This window comes from Engystomops pustulosus, chromosome 5 (assembly GCF_040894005.1).
Source record: "Engystomops pustulosus chromosome 5, aEngPut4.maternal, whole genome shotgun sequence".
In the NCBI taxonomy this organism is placed as follows: Eukaryota; Metazoa; Chordata; class Amphibia; order Anura; family Leptodactylidae; genus Engystomops; species Engystomops pustulosus.
The window spans coordinates 134,909,396-134,930,928 of NC_092415.1; the positions used below are offsets into that span (position 1 = coordinate 134,909,396).

The 21,533-nt window shown below is 45.6% G+C and overlaps 1 protein-coding gene across 4 annotated transcripts in view; it reads right to left on the reverse strand.

Annotated features, from left to right (window-relative positions):
- The window catches only part of ABCA13 (ATP binding cassette subfamily A member 13), a 590,340-nt gene extending 573,793 nt beyond the window's left edge, over positions 1 to 16,547 (reverse strand). For all 4 annotated transcript variants that reach the window (XM_072153102.1, XM_072153100.1, XM_072153098.1 and 1 more), the window contains exon 1: positions 16,334 to 16,547. In XM_072153102.1, coding sequence (XP_072009203.1) covers positions 16,334 to 16,402 — 69 coding nt within the window. In that variant the 5' untranslated portion in view covers positions 16,403 to 16,547. The remainder of the gene's footprint in view (positions 1 to 16,333) is intronic.
- Between the last annotated feature and the right edge of the window lie 4,986 nt (positions 16,548 to 21,533).

The following is a 21,533-nucleotide window of genomic DNA, read 5'->3' on the forward strand; positions in this document are numbered from 1 at the left end:
AAACGGCACCAGGCAGGGCTGTCCGTTATCTCCTCTCTTATATGTTATAGTCATGGAACATCTGGCTGTTGCCCTTCGTCGAAACCCCAGTGTACACGGTCTCCAGGTGGGATCTCGACAGTATAAGATGGCACTATACGCTGATGACCTTCTCCTCTATGTTTCCCAGCCCAGAATCACTCTCCCTAATGTCCTGGAAGAATTTAGGAAATTTGGTTCCCTTAGCAATTTTAAGGTCAACCTCTCCAAATCAGAAATCTTGAATGTCTCCCTCCCAGGGACTGAGGTGCTCCACCAGGCCTCTCAATTTCCCTTTAAATGGAAAAACTCTCATATTTGCTATTTGGGAATTAATATCTCGGCGGACCTATCATCACTGTATGCCCTGAATTACAAACCACTCCTAGACCGAACGGTTAGAGACCTCGGCCAACACCAGAGCCGCCACCTCTCCTGGTTCGGCCGCATAAACGTTCTTGAAATGGACACTATGCCCCGATTCCTGTATCTATATCAGACGCTACCGATCCGACCCCCGAGCTCCTTTTTTACGACTTTACGTACGCCCTTTCGGAGGTTTATCTGGGGTGGCGGATCTAGCTGCATAAGTTTCTCTGTATTGACACGTACAAAAGCCAGGGGGGGGGTGGGACTTCCCGATCCAAGGTTATATCATACGGCGGCTATTATTCAAAGACTGGTTGACTGGACGTATAACGCTGACTCTAAACAGTGGGTTAAATTAGAATTTGTTCTAACCTCCCCCACGTTACGTTATCTTCCCTGGGTCCCAGCTGATTCTAGACCCTCGGACCTTAATCATTCTCTGTTTTCCCCATACTTTTTCTTTGCATGGGACAGGCTGATGAACATGAATACCCTGCTTAGGATGAGAGGCCCGCTGACCCCACTATTTCACAATCCTGCCTTCCCACCTGGCGTGGGCAGGCAGAGGTTTCTCTGTTGGGAGGCTTCTTCCGACGTTCGCCTGGGTCAGATTGTCGAGGGCAATTCCGTCCCCACTCTGGGGTCCTTGCAGGCCTCCCATCCTGACTCCTCACTGTCCTGGCTAGAGCACAGGCAACTGACATCTTACATAATGGCTGACCCAGAACACACCTCATTTGGATCGTCCCCCACGGCCCTGGAAGCATTATTTAGATTGTCCTCTCCACCATCACATGTACTTTCCACCATATACAGCTTATTGTTGGAAAATGCCACTCCTGATAGGCCAAACTACATTGGTGCATGGGAGGAAGCCCTCTCTGTCGAAATTACAGACGCTGAGTTAGACAAGGCCATCCTATTCTCGCACAAGATGCTGCTGCCCTGCAGCGCTCAAGAGAAGAACTATAAAATATTGTCCAGATGGTATAGATGCCCCTCTCGGCTCCACAGAATTTTCCCCGAAGTCTCTGATGTGTGCTGGCGCTGCGGTGCGGAAGTGGGTACCTTACTCCATATCTGGTGGAGCTGTACAGCCCTTCAACCATTCTGGAACAAAATCTTTGACACCTATCATCAGGTCACCGGCAAGACGGCCACCCCTTCTCCTCAGATAGCTTTACTCTCGATTATTCCTGGTACTATCTCCTCCATCAAGAAGGGTCTCCTTCGTCACTTTTTGACTGCAGCCCGTTCAGTAATTCCCAGGCATTGGAAAAGCCCACAACCTCCTACGATAGTGGAGTGGGTTCAGGAGCTCGGTTTTATCCGGAGGATGGAGGAGTTGGTGGCCAACGATTCAGTAGACCCTAATAAGACGAACACAACTTGGGCCTCATGGGATGTTTTTCTGGACTCTCAGGGATTTCATGATCTCCTCCTGTCATAAATGAAACGTATAGTAGCTCCCACAACCTTCAAAAACCTATCCCTTATGTGTGTGTGTCCCCTCTTTCCTCCCCTTTCTTACCCCTACCCCCAATTTCCCTTTTCTTTATATTCATGTGAGTGTTTTTTTATATCTATCTTTTACTAACTTGCTTTACTCCTTGCTGACTTACCCTTCAACTCTCCTCCCCATATGAGCATATCATTGTTGCGTCTGACCCTGCGTGGTCGGGTTTATTATGCCATCTCCTGTTTGTACTGATTTTTGTAACGTTTTTCCAATAAATGTTGATTATACCTAAAAACGTCATGTTTTGCAATACATAGTACTGCTGTATATGGTAGGAATGATCAGACCAATTAGGGTTAAAGACTAGAGATGAGCGAGCACTAAAATGCTCGGGTACTCGTTATTCGAGACGAACTTTTCCCGATGCTCAAGTGCTCGTCTCGAATAACGAGCCCCATTGAAGTCAATGGGAGACTCGAGCATTTTTCAAGGGGACCAAGGCTCTGCACAGGGAAGCTTGGCCAAACACCTGGGAACCTCAGAAAAGGATGGAAACACCACGGAAATGGACAGGAAACAGCAGGGGCAGCATGCATGGATGCCTCTGAGGCTGCTTAATCGCACCATTATGCCAAAATTAATGGGCAACAGCATGGCCATGACAGAGTGACCGAATGAGGCTAGATAGCATCTAAAACATCCAATAATTGACCCTGACACTATAGGGGACGGCATGCAGAGGCAGCGGCAGCAGTGGCAGGCTAGAGAGTCTCATGGCGACATACCCTAAAATCACTCAGGTTTCACCAAAGGAGGTGAAATGATTTCCTATGTGAACAAAAGGTTGACGGTATATTTAGTTGATAACACAGCATGGTGTCGACATAGTGAACAAGTTCCATAACGTATCTGGTGAAACACCCGAAAAATGAGCCTGACACAGCTCTTTTGATAAGGGGACGACATGTGGAGGCAGCCATGGAGACGACTTCCATGATTAAGAGCGACAGTATGGGGCATTCATATTGCACTGCTATGATTGTAACTTCAGGTCTCCAGCATGGCGGCGACAGATGGGCCGAGTTCCACTATGTATCTGGTGAAACACCTGAAAATTCTGCCTGACACAGCTCGTTTGATAAGGGTATGATGTGCTGCATATCCTCTCGTGCTCCAGCGTCTGGGGTATAGAGTTGAAATGAGACATTGGTGGACGCTGTGGAGGATCGTGGAGGCAAAATGGACAGGAAACAGCAGGGGCAGCATGCATGGATGCCTCTGAGGCTGCCTAATCTTGGGATGGAGCTGGCGGTCCACTGCCAGGCGAGCTTTCGCCTGTCCAAGCCCCTGTCTCTCGGCTCCTCCCCACCCAAAATGGGCCTGGGGGCCAGAAGCGTTTACTTTGAAAAAATTATAATTTTCAAAGCAGGCCGGGTCGTTTGAATATTTCACCTAGGAATAATGGAATAGCATAGTGGTTCTATTTTTTATTGTTTTTACGGAAATGGTTCCATGATTAAGAGCGACAGTATGGGGCATCCATTTTGCGCTGCTATGATTGCAACTTCAGGTCTCCAGCATGGCGGCGACAGATGGGCCGCGTTCCACTATGTATCTGTTGAAACACCTGAAAATTCTGCCTGACACAGCTCTTTTGATAAGGGGACGATGTATGGAGGCAGTGAACTAGTAGTAGATTAAAGGTGCTGCAGTTAAAACTATGTTAGTTGGATCTTGAGATGGAGCTGGCGCTCCGCTGCCAGGCGAGCTTTCGCCAATCCAAGCCCCTGTCTCTAGGCTGCTCCCCAAACAGCACTTCTAAGAACCTTTTGTATAAGATCAAGTGTAGTAGCGTTCTTATAAGTTTAGGATATGGCGGGTGAGGGGAATGTAAACAGATGCGCAAGAAGCGCTGAAATAATATTGGTAAATGATAAAAGTTTGCCAGTATATTTTGTGGATTACACAGCAGTGTGGCGACAAAGTTAACAAGTTTGATGTGGAAGCCATGAAAACAACCCAAAATTCTGCCCGACACAGCTCGTTTGATAAGGGGACGATGTATGGAGGCAGTGAACTAGTAGTAGATTAAAGGTGCTGCAGTTAAAACTATGTTAGTTGGATCTTGAGATGGAGCTGGCGCTCCGCTGCCAGGCGAGCTTTCGCCAATCCAAGCCCCTGTCTCTAGGCTACTCCCCAAACAGCACTTCTAAGAACCTTTTGTATAAGATCAAGTGTAGTAGCGTTCTTATAAGTTTAGGATATGGCGGGTGAGGGGAATGTAAACAGATGCGCAAGAAGCGCTGAAATAATATTGGTAAATGATAAAAGTTTGCCAGTATATTTTGTGGATTACACAGCAGGGTGGCGACAAAGTTAACAAGTTTGATGTGGAAGCCATGAAAACAACCCAAAATTCTGCCCGACATAGCTCGTTTGATAAGGGGACGTTTTATGGAGGCAGTGAACTAGTAGTAGATTAAAGGTGCTGCAGTTAAAACTATGTTAGTTGGATCTTGAGATGGAACTGGCGCTTCGCAGCCAGGCGAGCTTTCGCCAATCCAAGCCCCTGTCTCTAGGCTACTCCCCAAACAGCACTTCTAAGAACCTTTTGTATAAGATCAAGTGTAGTAGCGTTCTTATAAGTTTAGGATATGGCGGGTGAGGGGAATGTAAACAGATGCGCAAGAAGCGCTGAAATAATATTGGTAAATGATAAAAGTTTGCCAGTATATTTTGTGGATTACACAGCAGTGTGGCGACAAAGTTAACAAGTTTGATGTGGAAGCCATGAAAACAACCCAAAATTCTGCCCAACACAGCTCGTTTGATAAGGGGACGATGTATGGAGGCAGTGAACTAGTAGTAGATTAAAGGTGCTGCAGTTAAAACTATGTTAGTTGGATCTTGAGATGGAGCTGGCGCTCCGCTGCCAGGCGAGCTTTCGCCAATCCAAGCCCCTGTCTCTAGGCTACTCCCCAAACAGCACTTCTAAGAACCTTTTGTATAAGATCAAGTGTAGTAGCGTTCTTATAAGTTTAGGATATGGCGGGTGAGGGGAATGTAAACAGATGCGCAAGAAGCGCTGAAATAATATTGGTAAATGATAAAAGTTTGCCAGTATATTTTGTGGATTACACAGCAGGGTGGCGACAAAGCTAACAAGTTTGATGTGGAATCCATGAAAACAACCCAAAATTCTGCCTGACACAGCTCGTTTGATAAGGAGACCATGTATGGAGGCAGCTATATGGACGACTTTTGGAGGCAGCTATGGCGATGACGTGTGGAGGTAGCAATGGAGACAACGTGTGGAGCCAGCTAAAAAGACGACATGTGGAGGCTGCTATGGAGACAATTTAATTTGGATAGTGCCTGTATGTGGCAGTCCAAAAAAGTTTTCAAACCAGAGGAGCAGGTAGGTGGTCCTCCAGAAAAATTAAATAAATTGAGTGCCTGTATGGGGCAGTCCAAAACAGTTTTCAAACCAGAGGAGCAGGTAGGTGGTCCTCCAGGAAAAAAAATAGATTTAGTGCCTGTATGTGGCACTCCCAAAAATTGCTTAAAACAGAGGACCGGGTAGGTGGCCCTCCAGAAAAATTAAATACATAGAGTACTATAGCTAGAGCCAGTTGGCCCTGGCAAAAAATAGCCAGTTTCCTATGCTTTAGTGTACAAAGAGGAGGAGAAGGAGGACAATGAGGAGGAGGAGTGCATACATTATTTAGGTTGAGCTTCTTTCACCTGGTGGAGAATGAAAATCCGGAGAAATCCAGGCTTTATTCATCTTGATAAGCGTCAGCCTGTCAGCGCTGTCAGTCGACAGGCGTGTACGCTTATCGGTGATGATGCCACCAGCTGCACTGAAAACCCGCTCGGACAACACGCTAGCGGCAGGGCAGGCAAGAACCTCCAAGGCGTACAGCGCCAGTTCGTGCCACATGTCCAGCTTTGAAACCCAGTAGTTGTAGGGAGCTGTGTGATCATTTAGGACGATGGTATGGTCAGCTACGTACTCCCTCGCCATCTTTCTGTAAAGATCAGCCCTACTCTGCCGAGACTGGGGACAGGTGACAGTGTCTTGCTGGGGTGACATAAAACTGGCAAAGGCCTTGTAAAGCGCACCAATGCCAGTGCTGGACAAGCTGCCCGCTCGCCTACTCTCCCTCGCTACTTGTCCCGCAGAAGTACGCCCTCTGCCGCTAGCGCTGTCAGAAGGGAAATACTGTTTCAGCTTGTGCACCAGGGCCTGCTTGTATTCATGCATTCTCACACTCCTTTCCTCTCCAGGGATGAGAGTGGAAAGATTTTGCTTGTACCGTGGGTCCAGGAGAGTGAATACCCAGTAATCGGTGCTGGAATAAATTCTTTGAACGCGAGGGTCACGGGATAGACAGCCTAGCATGAAATCTGCCATATGTGCCAGAGTCCCAACGCGCAAGAATTCACTCCCCTCACTGGCCTGACTGCCCATTTCCTCCTCCTACAACTCCTCTTCTTCTGCTCATACACGCTGAACAGTGAAGGACTGAACAATGGTCCCCTCTTGTGTCTCGCCAACATTCTCCTCCTCTTCCTCCTCATCCTCCTCCACCTCCTCCGATATGCGCTGAGAAACAGACCTAAGGGTGCTTTGGCTATCAACAACGGAATCTTCTTCCCCCGTCTCGTGTGACGAGCGCAAAGCTTCCGACTTCATGCTGACCAGAGAGTTTTTCAACAGGCCAAGCAGCGGGATGGTGAGACTGATGATGGCGGCATGGCCACTGACCATCTGTGTTGACTCCTCAAAGTTACTCAGCACCTGACAGATATCAGACATCCACGTCCACTCCTCATTGTAGACTTGAGGAAGCTGACTGACCTGACTACCAGTTCTGGTGGAAGTTGACATCTGACAGTCTACAATCGCTCTGTGCTGCTGGTAAACTCTGGATAACATGGTTAATGTTGAATTCCACCTCGTGGGCACGTCGCACAACAGTCGGTGAGCGGGCAGTTGGAAGCGGCGCTGCGCTGCCCTGAGAGTGGCAGCATCTGTGCTGGACTTCCTGAAATGCGCACAGATGCGGCGCACCTTCGTGAGCAAATCAGACAGATTGGGGTCTTGAGGAAACGCTGAACTATGAGATTTAACACATGGGCCAGGCATGGCACATGTGTCAGTCTGCCGAGTTGCATAGCCACCACCAGGTTACGACCGTTGTCACACACAACCATGCCTGGCTTCAGGTTCAGCGGTGCCAGCCACAGATCAGTCTGCGCCGTGATGCCCTGTAATAGCTCTTGGGCGGTTTGCCTTTTATCGCCTAGTCTCAGCAGTTTGAGCACCGCCTGCTGTCGCTTAGCAATGGCACTGCTGCTGTGCCTAGAGCTACCGACTGATGGCGCCATGCCCACGGATGGAAATTCGGAGGAGGTGGAGGAGGGGTGGGAGGAGGAGGAGGCATAGTAGGCCTTTGAGACCTGGACCGAGGTAGGCCCCGCAATCCTCGGCGTCGGCAGTATATGAGCAGCCCCAGGGTCAGACTCGGTCCCAGCCTCCACCAAGTTAACCCAATGTGCCGTCAGCGATATATAGTGGCCCTGCCCGGCAGCACTCGTCCACGTGTCCGTGGTCAGGTGGACCTTGTCAGAAACGGCGTTGGTCAGGGCACGGATGATGTTCTCTGACACGTGCTTGTGCAGGGCTGGGACGGCACATCGGGAAAAGTTGTGGCGGCTGGGGACCGCATACCGAGGGGGCGGCCGCCGCCATGAGGTTTCGAAGGGCCTCGGTCTCTACCAGCCTATAGGGCAGCATCTCCAGGCTAAGCAACTTGGAGATGTGGACGTTGAGCGCTCGGGCGTGTGGGTGGGTTGCGCTATACTTCCTTTTGCGCTCCAGCGTCTGGGGTATGGAGAGCTGAACGCTGGTGGATGCTGTGGAGGATCGTGGAGGCGAAGATGGGGTTTTCGCACGGGAGGTGTTTGGGCCGTGGTCCTGGGCAGGGGGCTGACTAGCAGATGACACAGGGGAAGGAGCAGTGGTGTGCCCGGCCGGAGGTGAACGGGCTTGGTGCCATTGAGTGGGGTGTTTAGCATTCATATGCCTGCGCATACTGGTGGTAGTTAAGCTAGTAGTGGTGGAACCCCTGCTGATCCTGGTTTGGCACAGGTTGCACACCACAGTCCGTCGGTAATCCGGTGTTTCTTTAAAGAACCTCCAGACTTCTGAAAATCTAGCCCTCGCCACGGGAGCTTGACTACGGGCAACATTTGGCGCTGATGCACCAGCTCTGGCCCTGCCTCTCCGTCTGGCCCCACCACTGCCTCTTCCAACCTGTTCTGGTCGAGGACTCGCCTCCGTCTCAGAAGCACTGTGTTCACCCGGCCTATCAACCCAGCTTGGGTCTGTCACCTCATCATCCTCCGATCCCTCAGTCTGCTCCCCCCTCGGACTTCCTGCCCTGACAACAACTTCACCACTGTCTGACAACCGTGTCTCCTCATCGTCCGACACCTCTTTACACACTTCTTCCACTACGTGAATAATGTCATCATCACCCACAGACTGCGACTGGTGGAAAACCTGGGCATCGGAAAATTGCTCAGCAGCAACCGGACAAGTGGTTTGTGACTGTGGGAAGGGTCCAGAAAACAGTTCCTCAGAGTATGCCGGTTCAAATGCCAAATTTTGCTGGGAGGGGGCAGACTGGGGGGAAGGAGGCTGAGGTGGAGGAGCCGGAGGAGTGCTGATTTCGGTGACATGGGTGGACTGCGTGGAAGACTGACTGGTGGACAAATGGCTAGAAGCATTGTCCGCAATCCACGACATCACCTCTTCGCACTGTTCTGGCCTCAACAGTGCTCTACCACGAGTCCCAGTAACTTGAGACATGATGAACCTAGGGAGTGTAGCTCTGCGGCGTTCCCCTGCTCCCTCATCAGCAGGTGGTGTCTCACCCCGCCCAGGACCAAGGCCTCTGACCCCTGCAGTAGTTGGACGCCCACGTCCACGCCCTCGTTCTCTACCCCTCGCCCTAGGGTTAAACATTTTCCAAATTAAAGTGTAAACTTTAAATTTTTTTTTTTTTGTGTTTATTTTTTTTTATTTTTTTATTTTTTTTAACAAAACGATGCTATCCTATTGCTATGGCTAGTTTCTAACCTACACTGACAGCCCACAACTGGATTTTGTGCTGTGCCTGATGAGTTTGAGCTATAAAATGAAATAAAGGTAAAAAAAAAAAAAAAATCAGCAGACTCTGCCTAATTCTAATCAAACCCCTAATAAATTGTCCCACTTCAGTGTTTGAGGTGGATATGCGTGTCACTAAGAGCTAAACACAACGGTCGCAGGTCTCCCAGCAAATTCCTCACAATATGGTACTAGCTGCACTACTAATGCCAGCAAGCCCAGACACAAGCAAACAAAAAAATGAAAATATATTGCTATTGTAGGCCTAAGTAAGCCGTTGGGGTTCTCCTATGGCTATTTTGTAGCCTACACTGAAAGCACACTGCTTTGCAAGATGAGTTTGAGCTATAAAATGAAATAAATGTAAAAAAAAAAATAAATCAGCAGACTCTGCCTAATTCTAATCAAACCCCTAATAAATTGTCCCACTTTGGTGTTTGAGGTGGATATGTGTGTCACTAAGAGCTAAACACAACGGTAGCAAGTCCCCCTGCAAATTCCTCACAATATGGTACTAGCTGCACTACTAGTGCCAGCAAGCCCAGCCACAAGCAAATAAAAAAAAAAAATGTATAACGTTATTGTAGCCCTAAGAAGGGCTGTTGGGTTCTTGTAGAATCACTCCTGCCTAACACTATTCTAATAGAACAGCCTAACGCTTTCCCTGACCAGCAGCAGCTCTCTCCCTAGCGGAATCCAGACACAGAATGATCCGAGCAGCGCGGGCAGGGGCTAGTCTATTCCAGGGTCACCTGATCTGGCCAGCCAACCACTGCTATCGACGTGTAAGGGTACCACGTCATGCTGGGTGGAGTGCAGAGTCTCCTGGCTTGTGATTGGCTCTGTTTCTGGCCGCCAAAAAGCAAAACGGCGGGAGATGCCATTTTCTCGAGCGGGCGAAGTATTAGTCCGAGCAACGAGCAGTTTCGAGTACGCATCAAGCTCGGACGAGTATGTTCGCTCATCTCTATTAAAGACCCAACAGGGTCTAAAAAAATGGTAAAAAAAAATAAATAAATAAATAAAATTTCAAATCACCCCCTTTCCCTAGACCTCATATAAAACGAAATAAACAGTAAAAATCATAAACTTGCTAGGTATTGATGCGTCGCAAAATGCCCGATCTATCAAAATATAAAAACAATTATTGCCGGAGATTAACTACATAATTGAAAATAGCCCCCAAATGTCTGGCACAAGCCTTTGACACCATTTTACATAAATGGTAGCATTTAAAACGTCAGCTCATCTTGCAAAAAATGACATTTTACACAGCTCTATACATCGGAGTATGAAAAAGTTATTAGGGTCAGAAGATGGCAAAACCTTTTTTTAATACACATTGGGGCACATTAACTTACCCGGTCCTGTCACGATCCAGCGGCGCGTTCTCCGACGAGGATTCGGGTCTGCCGGCGATTCACTAAGGTCTTGCAACCGATGTCCACCAAGTGTCGGTGCTGCACCGAGGTCCGACGGAGTTCACCAACCTATTCCTGGTGCATCAGAGTATGAAAAAGTTATTAGGGCCAGACGATGGCAAAACCTTTTTTTAATACACATTGGGGCACATTAACTTACCCGGTCCTGTCGCGATCCAGCAGCGCGTTCTCCGACGAGGATTCGGGTCTGCCGGCGATTCACTAAGGTCTTGAGACCGATGTCCACCAGGTGTCGGTGCATTAATGTAAAGGCTGTATGAGCCCTTTCCATATACCCTAATGTGCCATCCATCCTAATCCCGGACTGGCTTCACATTTAGGATGTGAATACGCAGTGCAGTGGAGCAAACAGGTTAAATCCATTAGATACCTAATTAGGAACCTAATATACTATTCAATTAATACATAATTAATGCTCCCATGCAATTCTCAAACAGTTAATGCAGTTATTGAGCACAGCACACAGTACTCTCTAGCAGTACAATGGAAAGGGGTTCACCACTGCCCAACTCCTAAACCTCTCTTAGGAATGGCACTTTATAAGCTTTCCAGGTATTTCTTTTCTGTTTTACAACATTCTCTAATTATGGTGAAAATTCATTTTGTATGTGTATACAAATTTGCTTTTTGGTGCAGCAAGATTTAGCTGGCTGTGTCGCTACACATCTTACCTTTTGAATGGTGTAAATATATTATACTATATATTTAATGCATTTTAGATATTTATACTTGATTGGTTGTTTATGAGGGCCAAAAAAAGACTTATATTAGAATTTTGATGTCATCACTAATTAACCCATGAGACCATATATACTTGTGCACTAAACTTTTGCTTGAGAAGGGCTCCAGACCTCAGGAGGTCAAAATTGGCGTGGTCATTTGTAAATAAAGATACCTGAGTTTTTTTTATTGGAAAATCTGACATAAACTGTCTAACTATGCCCTGCTGAATTATTACTAAGCAAAAATCCCAATACCTCTCCCAGCAGCGGTAGATGTGTTTTATCTGTAAAGCAGTAAGCTGTGCCTACTAGTAGGTAATGCATTATTGTTTTCTATTTCAATGAAACACAGAAATAACCCTGTTCTATATATTTTGTATAATGCAGTGTTTTGTTTGGTGGGAAAGATATGGTATTTGATAATTTACAGAAATTCTGCAAAAAAAGAATAGGGCTAAAAACTTTTTGTAACTAATAATATTTTAAAGTTGCTTCGATGTTCTTTGGTTATTTTACACATTTATGAAACATATTCATAAAATAAAATGGTTAAATCTTGTGCTTTGAAGACAGGCTGTTCCAGTCATTTCAGGGAGCTGACAATAGGTGTGACGGGATCTCTTTTCTCGTGATCCATGGGGGTTCCATCACTGAGACCCCCATTGATCAGCATGTTTTTACAAATGTTTTTTGTGAAATGTCCCAATTTATGAAAGGAAAATGTTCTAATCGTACAATTGCCTCCGATCAACTGGGCACACCATTACCTCTGAACCTGTCACGGGTGCCCCTGCGATCCATGTCGCGGATTGCGAGCACAGCTTTGTCCCTCTTTGTGTTGTGGTCCCCGCTGTTGTATTGGGCCTATACTCACCACTCCTGGTCCGCATCCTACCGCTCTGGGGAGCGTGCGCGCCGGCTCTTCAAGATTTAAAGGGCCTCCTCCATTCTTGCCTGCCTGTACAGTGTGCCAGCTCCTGTGTTCCTGCCCTAAGTTCCAGCATATCCTCCCTAACTGTTCTCCTGCCGTCACCCCAGGCTCGGACTGTGTCCTGCATCTCCGTACTACCTTGGCTGCCACCATGGCGGGCTCTGGTGAAGACCAGGTGCCACTTAGACTACGGTCCCGGATGTGGGCTAGTACCATCATGTCCTGTGGTGGTCCAGAGGGTCCACAGACACTGTGTACCCTGACAACCCCATACCAGGCGTGATGAGTTTATGCCCAGAATTTGAGCTATTATGTGATTCAGTGGAGTTCCTGGAGGACTTAAAATGATACACAAGAATGATAGGGCTAACAATATGACCCCACCTTGTTGGTGGATGCTCATAATTATGGTTTATGTAAAAGTTATTTTGGTAGATATGATTTTCCTTTGTTGAATTTTCCCTAAAAAAACGTTGCACATTACAACCCTTGCATACTAATGAGCCTTCCTTATATCTTAGGTTCAAGATGTGCTTGTCTTTACAGGTTTGAAAAGTGGCACTTTAGAGTCTTTAGAATCTGTGCCTTGCCAATTACCCCCGGGGACATGGAATTTGAAATCAACACCTATATAGCTACCGAGAACAAAAACAATTGTTATCTCACTTTCACAATTACAAATATCCTGCTCCTACAAAACTACCCACTTCAAGGAACAAATGTACCATATTTGACACAAACTATAATTAACAATACTATCTTTATTAATCCATAATAATTAAAAGCTCATAAAATTAGGATCACACACAGAATTCAAGGCTCACACAGAGCTCATGACAATTGATATATTGATACATGTAGATAAATCTACTGATGAGCAAACCCATAATCTTTATCGGAACCTTACGATAAAGCTAGAAAACACTGCAGTATGTAGTGGTGTGAACGACAAGCTTACAGTGGTCCGGTGTATTCAAGAGGCAGGGGACTGGGAATTTAAAGTGGCCCTGGAAAAAAACTTTAAAAGCGGTCCCATTCTGTGGGCTCAAAACAAGTAGGCATGACCATGTGATGTGGGTGGAGTTACTAAACCCCACACAAACTGTTGATAGATGGTCTAAATCAACATCTATAGCGCAGCAAAAGAGACTCATACTACCTCACTTTTACAGGAATAACTCTTATTTTTTAAAAGAACACAACTTAATACTGAATTATATATATATATACACTGCCCCCTATGTATAGGAATATAACTACTATAATACTGCCCCTATGTACAAGAATATAATTACAATAATACTGCTCACTATGTACAAGAATAAAACTACTATAATACTGTCCCTATGTACAAGAATAAAACTACTATAATACTGCCCCCTATGTACAAGAATATAACTACTATAATGCTGCTCTCTATGTACAAGAATATAACTACTAGAATATTGCCCGCTATGTGCAAGAATATTATTACTACTACTATGCCATATAACACCACCAGTTAGCCCCATGTATACAGCCAGCCCCCCCCCCCAGTATACAGCCAGCTAGCCCCCCCAGTGTACAGCCAGTCAGCCGCCCCCAGTATACAGCCAGCGAGTCCCCACCATTATACAGCCAGCCAGTCCCCCTCAATATACAGCCAGCCATTCCCCCTTAGTATACAGCCAGCCAGCCAGTCTCCCTCAGTATACAGCCAGCCAATCCCCCTCAGTATACAGCCCAGCAGTCCCCCAAGTTATACAGCCATCCAGCCCTCCCTCAGTATACAGCCAGCCACCTCAGTATACAGCCAGCCAGTCCCCCTCAGTATACAGCCAGCCAGTCCCCCAGTATACAGCCAGCCAGTCCCCCCAGATATAAAGCCTTCCATTCCCCCAGTTATACAGCCAGCCTGTCCCCCTAGTTATACACCCAACCTGTCCCCCCAGTATACAACCAGCCAGTCCCCCCAGTTATACAGCCAGCCAGCCCCCTCAGAATAGAGCCAGAAGGCCCCCCCTCAGTATACAGCCAGCCAGCCCTCCCAGTTATAAAGCCAACAAGTCCCCCCAGTACACAGCCAGGCAGTCCCCCCAAATATACAGCCAGCCCCCCCCCTGCAGTATACAGCCAGCCCTCCCTCAGTATACAGCAAGCCAGTCCCCCCTCAGTATAAAGCCAGCCAGTCCCCCCTCAGTTTACAGCCACCCAGTCCCCCCTCAGTATACAGCCAGCCAATCCCCCCTCAGTATAAAGCCAGCCAGTCCCCCCTCAGTATACAGCCAGCCAGTCCCCCCAGTTATACAGCCAGCCAGTCCCCCCCAGTATACAGCCCGCCAGTCCCCCAAGTTATACAGCCAGCCAGTCCCCCCCAGTATACAGCCCGCCAGTCCCCCAAGTTATACAGCCAGCAAGTCCCACTGTATTATACAGCCAGCCAGTCCCCCCAGTTGTACAGCCAGCTAGTCCTCCCAGTTAAACAGCCAGCCAGTCCCCCCAGTTAAACTGTATACAGTCTGCCCCCTGCCCGGCACATAAAAATAATAAATGCTGTAATCACCCTTTCCGGCGCTCCACTGAAGTTCCGCAACTTTATCCTCTCCAGCCGGCAGTGACAGCTCCGTGCGCCGGCCGCGCACAGAGTATGACGTCGGCTAGTGGCTGACGTCACAGTCGGTGCGCCCGACGGCGCAAGGAGCTGTCACTGCCGTCCAGAAAGGATAAAGTTGCGGAGCTTTGGGGGAACGCCGGAAAGGGTGAGTACAGCGTTTATTATTTTTAGACTGGCCCCGCCCGACCCCAGACGGGACCCATACCAGCCACGGAGCAGTCAGGTCACCGGGATTTCCCCTGGTGGGCTTAATGGCCAGTCCGCCCCTGTCAAGAGGTGATGTGCGAGGTGGCGGTGACTGTCGTTTAAAGTTCGCCTATGGCGGGGAGGGGTCCAGGGAAGAAGAAGAGGGGAGCCCCCCAAACCGCCCTCTCATGAATACACCGGACCACTGTAAGCTCAGTCCGGCATTCACAGTGCTATGTACTGCAGTGTTTGCTAGCTTTATCGGAAGGTTCCCATAAAGCTAGAAGTTTAACACTGCTACATCTGGGCTAGCGCTAGGATTAAGCAGCTTCTAGCCGGCTTATACAGGGTGACAGGTCCTCTTTAAACGGACATTGTCGCCAGCTTTACCACACTACACTAGCAGCCACCACAGGACTAGCATACCCTCTTTTATGTTTCACTATAAAAATCACCTCCATATTAATCATATTGAAAATAAGCATCTCATCTTAAAAATCAAATCAGGTTAAAACACATACATAACAGATAAAGGTAGTGAAAGACATAGACAGGAATCGGATCTGCTACTTTCCTTATCTCCGTAGCTCACATAACTACTAGTGTTTTTGAAAGATGAGATTATTATCTTTAATATGACTAAAAAGCATGGTTCTAGGTCCTATGTCGCACTAGTGGCTCATCTCAAGCATAAATTAACTCTTCACAGCTCGCTGATATATGATTTTGTATAGATAAAAATGCAAATTTTAACATAAAAGAGGAGATGCCATAAAGGGTAGGTTGCTTGCGGATTATATTTTCATTTTGACAAGCATGATATAGTCTGATTTTACTAATACACCTTTTGATCTTTAATGTAATCTTTATTGTTTCTGAAATATTACTTCCTTCTTTATTAATAATAATTTCTCCATTATAATGTATTTTTCAGCTTTTTTTCATTTAAGCTATATTCTATAGAATATTAGAAATGTACTACTGATTTTAACTACTATAGTATTAAACTGGAATATATTTCACAAAAATATTTATAATGTATATAATGAGAGAAAAAGTGTTTATTTTCACATAGAATATTCATAAACTATCTTTTTGTACATTATTGTCAAAATTAATCATTTTCTATTATTTTCTCTTATGTATCATTGATACTCTTTATAGAATTGTTTCTAAAAAGCCATGCAAAATTTTTGGTAGGTTGCCTTTGTGATTTGACATTTCTGCATCTGTCCTAGATAGATCATGCTCAAGGCTAAAACTGAATCAAGTTCATCCAAGCAACACATAAATTTATATCATATGAAGCATAAAAGACAGTAAAAGCAAACATTAAATAAAAACACTGTATAATATCTTTAAGCTTAGTAATAAAACTATTTGGTCCTTTCAATACCATTATTAATTACAAGACAAGCATCAGATGAACTTACCGGTTGTCTTACACGACAAAGCCAGTTCTTCCGAAATAGTGTTCCAGTCTGACGAAAAAATAATCCCATTTTGAATTACGTAAAATTGGCTCTGTTTACCTCACGACCTGTTCTGCAACTAATTAGTAGATACAATTATCATATGTTCACAGGTCCAGTAATATATTGCCATACGTTACACTAAAAGATTTTGTTGCCTCCTGCTGTCCTTCAATAAAACACTGACTACGACTGTGACTGTTGAGGGATAGGGTAAGGTTCGTACTATGTCTCGAGGGGCAAGTTAGTTCAAGTGACTTGATATGAATGTGTTTTTTCAGTTGTCACATTTTCTCAGGCTCAAAATATCATTTTTAAATTTAGAGGCAGCATTTCCTGATAATTTGCAAAAACATATAAAATTGTGGCTACAATATAGTCTTTTCTAACCATGTATTTTCCAGAATTAAAATTCCAAGAGAAGGGGGTGTGAATGTGACCCTGAGTATCAATTTACTAATCCTCTATTTTCCAGAAATAACTTCCTCTAACACAGTGGTTCTCAACCTGTGGGTCGGGACCCCAGTGGGGGTCGAACGACCAAAACCGGGGGTCGCTTAAAGCCATCGGAGCCAAAATTTTACTGTGTTTTTACTGCGAGTTGCATGGTTTGGGGTCACCACAGCATGAGGAACTGTATTGCAGGGTCACAGCATTAGAAAGGTTGAGAACCACTGCTCTAACAGCAAATGTGTTGTGTTTATATAATTTTTCCGTTTTGCGCCGCATCGGCGCCGGCTTTAATGTGACACAAATCGGGGGGCGTGGCCATCGTACAACTCGACTGATTCAGACAAACCATGGAATTTAAAATTCAAACTGTGTCGCAAGCCATGCACTTACATGCATCAGGAAGAAGATGGTGAACTCCGGCGGACCTGAACGGGGAATCGACACATGCAGGAAATTGGACGCACAATCTTAGCGGCAGCTCCGAATCCTAGTCAGACAACGTACCTGGGGATCGCGACGGGATGGGTAAGTAAATGTGCCCCAATGTGAACAACTAGGAACGGCCGCATTTTCGTCGGTTTTCCCAACTTTTCGGGGATCGCACCAGAGATTGTGCCGCACGCTATCGTATTATGCCGCAATTGCGCTGGCTTTCACGCATCACAAAACGGTGGGCCGTCAGAGGATCCGACGGATTTGGACTATGTGCAGGATTTAACAATTCAATTAAAACCATCAGGAGGAAGATGGTGAACTCCAGCGGACCTGAACGGGGAAGTGACACATGCCGGAAATCGGGGGCATGATCTTCATGAATCGCGACAGATGGGCATTCCGGCGGACATTCCGGATCGGGTTTGAGCAGGGACCGGGTAAGTAAATGTGCCGCAGTGTCTCACTAGTAGTCCCATGCTGCTCCCATACCCAAACATGAAGTGAGTGGTGCATATCACTCACAGGATTTATGTGAACTTCAAGCAAAGTAAGCATCATTTAACTAATTCCGTTTGGAGATGTGAGCAGAGGGGTACATGCGCACATGTGACACAGATGCAAGCAGTAGCCATGATGAATGTTTGCTTCTGTCACAGACTGCTTAGAGAATCAGTGATGGAGCATGTAAGGTAAGTATAAAAATACTAAATGCCTAACTCCCATTAGAGTGCTGGGTGCATATTGCCCAAAGAATAAAGACTCTTGATGGCAGACTGAGACCTCTAAAACACTTGGCAGCAGCAGATGAAAGCCCGAGAGCAGGAAGCAGTTATGGTAAATATCTCTATATAAAGTTTTGTCCTATTATCAAGGTGAAATATTGGCTTCATAACAATACCCATGTTAGTTCTTGTACATGTAATGCCCTAGATCCTAAACAGTTTAAATTGTCTAACAAAAGTAATTTTACACCAGATAAAAGTGCTTTTATTGATGCTATTGGTTAAAAGGATTTAGACCGTTTGAGACATGAGTGTATTTATATATTGACACATAGAAACATGACTAGTGAGGAGATCTCAGCACTTAACCAACTTGCCCATGATGGCAACATTACCAATAAAACCTGCTGCTAAAGACAGGGCTGTCGTCGTTGTGGACACTTCAGCCTATGTGGCAAAGATACAGCAACAATTAAATGACAAATCTGTATACAAACGTGTCCATGAAGCCCATATTTGAATTGGAGCATTGCATTAAATATGTTCTTGACCTGGCAGCATAAAAAGGTATAATCAGTGATGACATGCATAACTATTTGACCATACCAAATCTCATTAAAGCAGTTAAATACATCCTCCCTAAGATCCATAAAAATCTTAGATGTCCACCAGAAAGTGGTGGAGGGTGAGTCAAGACAAGACAATGATGTAACTTCCAGCACATGGGCACACCTCCACCATGCATGCAGGGGCCATGTTAGGTGTGAGCAAGTAGAGGGATAATTCCTGATTGTTTCCCATAGTTGGAATCATATGCCTATATCAAACATAAACCTCTACGACACATATTCAATAACTATTGTGAATAAATGTGTAATAATGTATAGATATTGTTAATGAAAATGTGGAATTGTGCAAAATGGATGTAAGTCAGTAGGTAAAACTACCGAAATATAGGAAATAATGTAAATACGACCTAAGTGTAAATATAAGTACAAAATAAAAAGTGAATATAGATGTACAATTTAAAGTGAAAGGAGTACATTAAGTGCATAAAAACAACTGCCCATAGCAGATGAGTATACCAGTCAGAGGGGTCCGACTGAGGGGGACCCCATTGAACCCCTCGTTTTCCTGATCTGTGTGGGTCTCATCACTGAGACCCCCCGATCACCAAGTTAGGCCCTCTCCCAGGAATATGGGCTAACTTGAATGAGTGGGAAAACCCATTTAGAGAGTTCTGTTCTGTTATTGCTGTGATCCTGTTGATAATCCTCAGAGATTCCATAATGACTTTGCTAAATGGTACAAGGCAAATGTGGTGCCAATGTGGCTTTTGCATCCCGTTCCCAGAGATTCCTGGCCAGGACTCAACGTGGAGTTCCACTGGATCGGCTGCCACTCATATTACAGGCGTACCCTCACCGGACAACAGGTGAGTGTTCCATCATTATTGTTTTATCTTTGTATACACCCAGTATTACACTAGATTGCAAGCTCCTGTCTGTGTTTATCTCCCGGTGGCGAGACACACAGTTTCGGTGGGTCCCCACACTCCAGGTACTTCTGTCAATATTTAAATATTTAGATCTTCCTTAAGCATGTATAGGTCTGTAAGCTTAACTTCTATTGTGTAGAAAATAATGGAAGGGTTACTAAAAGACTATATACCGGAGTATGTGACATCACATAGTATAAGTGACAGCCAGAATCGGTTTACCAAGGATAGAAATGGTCAGACTAACCTAATCTGCTTTTTTGAAGAGGTGAGCGGATGCCTGGACAGAGTAGCTGCTGTGGATATTGAGGCACTGCACTAAAAGTTCTCTGTCTGTGTATAATGCTTGGTCCGCCGGATTAATTAGAACTTGTGGTTTAATGCACAACACAGCGGTTTAATGCACAACATACTGTAGATATCACACAGTCTCAGACCTATCTTGTACTTAGTCCCCAACATGCCTTGGGTCGAATCCACCTTGCACCACCAAGGATTGTGACCCATTGGAAGGGATTGCGGAGACACAGACAGTCACTTAAGGATATTCTGGTGCTTAGCCACTTTCAGATGAGTATAGTCAATCAAACGGTCATTGCTTCAAAATCAATTGGCTATTTTCCATGTGGCTCCTGTGTATTCATATATATGCTAAAGACTAAATCAATTACAAATCTGGTTAATAACAATGGGGCACATTTACCTACCCCGGACCAGTCGCAATCCCGCAGCGCGTTGTCTGACGCTGATTCGGGTCTGCCGGGATTCACTAAGGTCCATGCGCCCGATATCCAGCAGGTGTCGCTGCTGCGCCGAGGTCCGCCGGAGTCCACCTTCTTCGTCCCGGTGCATGTAAGTGCTGATCTTGCGACACAAATTCTTTTTTAAATTCCGCAGTTTTTCCGAATCCATCAGGTTGTCCGACGGCCACGGCCCCCGATTTCTGTCACATGAAAGCCAGCACCGATGCGACACAATCCGATTGCGTGCGCCAAAATCCCAGGGCAAATCATAAATATTTGGGAAACCCGACGAAAATGCTGCGTTCGGACCCTTAGTAAATGAGCCCCAAAGCTTTTTACATTCCAGTTAATAACAACTTTTTCAAATTAGGCAGTATTAATTGTTATAGTGATCGAGTGGTTTACATTGCACAATGTTCATGCCCTAAATAATGCCCTAATAAGACAATTCAGTCATTACTGAGTATTTCAGGTCATTTTAGCTCAATTTATACCAAAAAACTACACTCCACTGTCATACCATATATGATTTTGACATGAAGGTGACTTATTCCAGATTCGGTCTTGCACTTTGTCACCAAAGAACTAATTTTCACTAAAAACAGGCTGCAGAAGCCTATTACAGCTGCATTGAAAATATGCCTTTGTGCCTTCTCTAAATATTTGCATTACAATATAATTGTGTTTTATAACTTACCTTGCAACCTGACAAAATCCTTTGCTAAGTCCCAGGGGTTGGCTCTGGTTTGGATGCATTTCTAAAAACAACACTGTGCTGTGAACTCCTGAGCTCTCAGCCCCCACCTTTGTGCTCCTGTACAACTCCTCCCTCCCCCACTGATGTCAGCTCACCAGACTGTGAGCTCTGTTACTTTGAGTGAAGAAGCAGGAGAGAGGAGCTGTACAGGAGCACAAATGTGGGGGCTAAGAGCTGAAAAGTTTGCAGAGCGTGTTGTTAAACAAAATGCATCCAAACCATCTCAACCCTTGGGATTTAGCAGAGAATGCTGTCAGGGTTTAAGGTAAGTTACAACACACAATTATATTGTAATACAAATGCTTAGAGAAGACACGAAGACATATTTGCAATGCAGCTGTAACAGGCTTCTTCAACCTATCTTTAATGAGGTCCATGGTGATAGTTTCCCTTTACGAATGCCGCAGAGTTGGGGACCTTAATAAAAAAAAACTACTTTGTATAGAAGCCCATTAAATTCAGTAGCTAAAAATTTAAGCCCCAACAGTTTGAATGAATGTTTTATCTTCCCTACCTCACTGTAAACTTGTCATGTACTATAAAGTTATTACTA